Source organism: Sinocyclocheilus grahami, unplaced genomic scaffold (assembly GCF_001515645.1).
Source record: "Sinocyclocheilus grahami isolate Dianchi unplaced genomic scaffold, SAMN03320097.WGS_v1.1 scaffold424.1, whole genome shotgun sequence".
In the NCBI taxonomy this organism is placed as follows: Eukaryota; Metazoa; Chordata; class Actinopteri; order Cypriniformes; family Cyprinidae; genus Sinocyclocheilus; species Sinocyclocheilus grahami.
Window position 1 is genome coordinate 1,061 of NW_015505603.1, and position 4,834 is coordinate 5,894.

Genomic DNA, 4,834 nt, shown 5'->3' on the forward strand with positions numbered 1-4,834 from the left:
GGACAGTCGATCGCCAGGAGCAGGGTTGGGCACCCCTGTTCTAAAATGTATTTTTGTCAAATTAAAGATTTTTTTTTCTTCTCAATTTCATTCATAAAGACACAGGATAGAAAAAAAGTCAATAGCTATAGTGATGTTTATAATTTTCAGTCCAATGTGAATCAGTCAGTACCCAGTAGATTTTTGTTGCATTCTTTATAGGCATTACCTCGAGATCTCAAATAGAAATAGAAATTGTATTTGTAGCTATGCATTTGTGTTGTGAAAAAATATATTATTATAAAAAAAAAGTTGCATTTTCTTAACAGGCATTACCTTGAGACAAGGAGCTCAAATGAAAGATTGGAAACTAAAGACAAGCGAGCTGTATTCAGAGACCATGAGGACGACAGCCTAGGTGCCTGTAAAGACAAGGAGAGAGACCGAGACCGGAATGGATCCAGATGTCGGGAGAGAGACCGAGACTGGCACCATTACAGCAAATCCTCTGGCAACAGCAGGCGGAGCAGCCGGCACAGACACCGGCACCGGCACCATCGCTCGCACCATCACTCTGACTCGGTATGACCACTGTCTGTCTCCCATTGCCATGGCAACTGTGCTTTCTGTGGCTTCTTTCTTGTTTATATGCACTGTGAGAGTTCCTCATTTCCAGTATTGTCTGAATGAATGACAGGAAGATGCTAATATTATGACATAATAAGAGGGTTCTTACTCAAGACATAACTTTAGTTTGATATCCACAGCACATAAAATGTTTTAAAGCAGCTCATTCATGAAGGGGGGATAAAAATCTAGAATGTTTTTCAATGATGAATTGTTATAATTGTCTACTTAATGGTTTGAGAAAGTATCTCATCTGAAAATATGTTGCCATTGTTTTTCTTCTGTAACACACACGATGTGGTGGGCCCTGTGTGTATCTCGCGGGCTGAATTTGCGTTGGCTGCTCCCTGTGGCCGGGCCTGTCTGCTGCGGGTATCTGAATGGGCTGATTCACTTCCCCCCCCCTACTCGTGAATGAATGAATGGCGCGTTCTGGTCCCCCACGATTCTCATGGGTTAATGATGATGGTGGTGATGATGATGATGATGATGATGGCGGTGGTCTGAAACTCCAGAGGAGCCATCGCAGGAAAAGATCCAGGAGTATTGAGGATGATGAGGAGGGGCACCTGATCTATCACAGTGGAGACATGCTGAGAGCAAGATGTATAGAATACACACTTTTCTGTCTCTCTTCTGTATATTTTCATTTCTTTCACTGCTTATTCACTGTTTTGGGGTCAGACTAATTTTACATGCTAATTTTGGGGTCCTGATAAAAGCAGTTGTGACGGAACACTTAGACTTATCCTGATGTGTGTATCACCAGTCTAGTATTGTCTTATGTTTGTGGATTATTTATGCGTTGCTTTTCTAATTTGAGAGTTCCAAAACGCAGCAATTTTTTGAAAGGGTTTGATGGACCATTGTGTCAATTCCATGTTTCTAACTGTCTTTCTTTAAACCCATAGATGAGATTGTGTGCACACTTGGAGAGGGAGCCTTTGGTAAAGTGGTGGAGTGCATTGATCATGAAAAGTAAGTCTTCATGCCACGCTTTAGCATCTTAAAATGTATTGCTCTCGAAGACCCCATATTGATTATAATCAAAGGTTGCAGTGAAATGGAAATAGCAACAGATCTTTTCTTCTGTATTGTGGTGTAAAATGAAACTGATTATTGAAATATATATGCCGTTTCACCAGAAAATTGAGTTACAGGGACAAAAGAAATGTAAAAACAAAATGTGCTCAGATTAATTGTTAAATTTAAAGAGATGGTAATGAAACATTTCTGAAAATGTACTCACCCTTAGGACACCCAAGATGTAGAGTTTGTTTCTTCATCTGAACAGATGTGGCAAAATTTAGCATTACATCACTTGCTCACCAGTGCATCTTTTGTCGTGAATGGGTGCCGTCAGAATGAGAGTTCAAACAGCTGATAAAAACATCACAATAATTCTCACAACTCTGGTCTCTGGGACTATTTTGGCCAGAAGCAGTGGTTTAAAGTTAAAATGCCTTAACTGATGGACTGCGTTCATGTGGATTGTGATGTTTTTATCAGCTGTTTGGACTCTCATTCTGACGGCACCCATTCACTGCAAAGAATCCACTGGTAAGCAAGTGAATGCAAAATTTCTGTAAATCTGTTCTGATGAAGAATCAAACTCCTCTAAATTTTAGATTGCCTGAGGGTGAGCACATTTTCAGCAAATTTTCATTTTGGGTTAACTAGCTCTTCAAGATCAATAATATGGGTTTAGAAAATATAATTTATTTCATGTCAGCTTTAAATGTTAAGTGTTTTTCGAGAAATGCTTTGGTTGATTAAGTGTCCAATAATAAGTGCAGCCATTGGTGTGTTAATGAAATTACTGTATGTTGCTGTTGCAGGGGAGGAGCTCGTGTTGCGCTGAAGATCATTAAAAACATTGAGCACTATCGTGATGCAGCTCTGTCTGAGGTTGAGGTGCTGGAGCAGATTAACTCACTTGACTGTGACCGACGATAGTAAGTGCCTGTGAAAGCAGATGAGAATTAAATCTTAAGTAATTTATGCCTCTGATGCACGGCTGTGCATATCACACTTAATTGGAAATTTACAGCCTCCTGGCTGTATAGAAGTCCATACTACAAATTAGCAATGCAGTATTTCATAACTATTTTTCCTTTCTTCAGTGCTTGTGTGCGGATGTATGACTGGTTTGATCACCACGGGCACATCTGCATCGCCTTTGAGCTACTGGGCTTGAGCACGTATGATTTTCTGAAGGAAAATAGCTTTCAGCCCTTCTCTGTCAACCACATCAGGCACATGGCCTACCAGATCATCAGAGCAGTCAGATGTGAGTCACGGATCTTGTTTGAATGAATTTTTTTCTGTGTATTTTGGACAAAACATAGATTTATTCTTTTGCATTTCTTTGCTTCTTTGTGTCTTAGTTCTTCACAAGAATAAGCTGACACACACTGACCTGAAACCAGAGAACATCCTCTTTATTAGTTCAGAGTATGACATCAAGTACAATCCAAAAATGGTAAGGAGAGACATTGACTCCTTTCAGATCGGTGCTATTTTAGTAGTATTTATGTACTATAAATGATTATATTTAATATTTAAAAATTGTATGTGCTTTTGTCATTTCATTAGGTTTTATAGAATCAAACATTTCTATTATTACTGAAAAATATTTCTAAAAATATAGAAAATATTTTTCAGTTTTAGTAATTGTGGTAATTCGATTTAAATCTATTTAATTTAGTTGCCAGTGGAACTTTTCTAAATTTGTTTAAAATTTTCATGAAATATTTCTATTTATATAGATAATTTCAATAGTTTAACAAAAACCGCACCGATTCAGACATGCTTTGTTACCATGCATTGTGCAATCAATTAATAGTGTTGTTTGAAATTGTAGAAGAGGGACGAGAGAACTTTGAAGAATCCTGATGTGAAAGTAGTTGATTTTGGGAATGCAACATATGAGCATGAGCATCACACCTCAGTGGTGTCCACACGACATTACCGAGCTCCAGAGGTTATTCTGGGTAAGCAGTTACGGATACATTGTTTTTATTTATACATTCTGAGGTACATTGACAGCACACTTGCTATGATTGCATGTGTTGTGAGCTATAACCGAGGTATCTGTCTGTTTCTAACAGATCTAGGCTGGAGTCATTCCTGTGATGTGTGGAGTGTGGGATGCATTCTTATTGAGTATTATCTGGGATCGACTCTATTTCAGGTAATTATCTGAGTTCAAATTAGATAATTTGTTAACTTTAGGTTCACATGACTTGTTGATTCAGCACTTATTTAGTAGTTTGTGTTTTGTTTTTTTTTGTTTTTTAAATTATAGACTCATGACAGCAAAGAGCATCTGGCCATGATGGAGCGAGTGCTGGGCCCTATACCGACACACATGCTGCAGAAAACAAGGTAATTTCAATGTTTGTATTAAAAATGTAATTGATGTTTTTAATTTTATAAACGTAATTTAGCCCTGGAAAAGTCATGGAAATGGATAAATTATGCAGTTATGCTCTATAATATAGTAAACTGTAATACTTCCTTTGCTAGAAAATGCTCTCCATGAGTGAAATTAGTGTGAAGTCCTTATCCAGTAAAAAAATAGCAAAAGGAGGCAGAATCTTTTGTTTAAAGTCCCTGAAAAGCGGTTTCTTCTTAGTTTGATCTTTTTTGCAGAATTTTATTGTTTGAACTTTGTTTTATTAGCTTTGATTCCACATTCTGCTATTGTGTGTGTGTATATATACAGAATCAAAATTGCTTTTTTTTCTCATTATGCAGGAAGAAGAGATATGTTTGCCATGATAAGCTGGACTGGGACGTTCACAGCTCCTCGGGACGTTATGTTAGGAAGCAGTGCAAGCCACTGAGAGTAAGTTGGTTTTGGGGCAGTTGAGGTTTTTGTTTTTACTTTTACTTCTGCATCTCCAATCTGTTATTTAGCAGTTTAAATTGTTTTTTAATGCTTTGCTAACTATCAGAAGACAGTAACCAGTTTTAAATTCCAGTTGCGCAGATTAAAAATTGACTTAAGCCAGAAATATAATTTTACTACAGTAAAATAAATGTTTAGCGATATCTTCAATAGACTTTTGAATTTTGGCGCACTTTTGTTCTCTACATAATGTTGATATAGTAACTAGTAAATGCTGTAAATTTGGTTATGCTAGCATGTGTGGAAATATTTAAACCATGTGTGTTACAATTTACCCCGCTTTACTTTGTGCCCCACGCTCCCCTATATATTCTG

General features: G+C 37.4%; 1 protein-coding gene across 1 annotated transcript in view; it reads left to right on the forward strand.

Moving 5' to 3' along the window:
* Positions 1-291: 291 nt before the first annotated feature.
* The window catches only part of LOC107551442 (dual specificity protein kinase CLK4-like), a gene marked incomplete at its 5' end in the record, with an annotated part of 138,892 nt that continues 134,349 nt past the window's right edge, over positions 292-4,834 (forward strand). Inside the window, 10 exons of the mRNA XM_016233045.1 lie at positions 292-561; positions 1,122-1,212; positions 1,518-1,584; positions 2,445-2,561; positions 2,730-2,896; positions 2,994-3,088; positions 3,470-3,599; positions 3,717-3,799; positions 3,914-3,993; positions 4,366-4,456. Coding sequence (XP_016088531.1) covers positions 292-561; positions 1,122-1,212; positions 1,518-1,584; positions 2,445-2,561; positions 2,730-2,896; positions 2,994-3,088; positions 3,470-3,599; positions 3,717-3,799; positions 3,914-3,993; positions 4,366-4,456 — 1,191 coding nt within the window. The remainder of the gene's footprint in view (positions 562-1,121; positions 1,213-1,517; positions 1,585-2,444; positions 2,562-2,729; positions 2,897-2,993; positions 3,089-3,469; positions 3,600-3,716; positions 3,800-3,913; positions 3,994-4,365; positions 4,457-4,834) is intronic.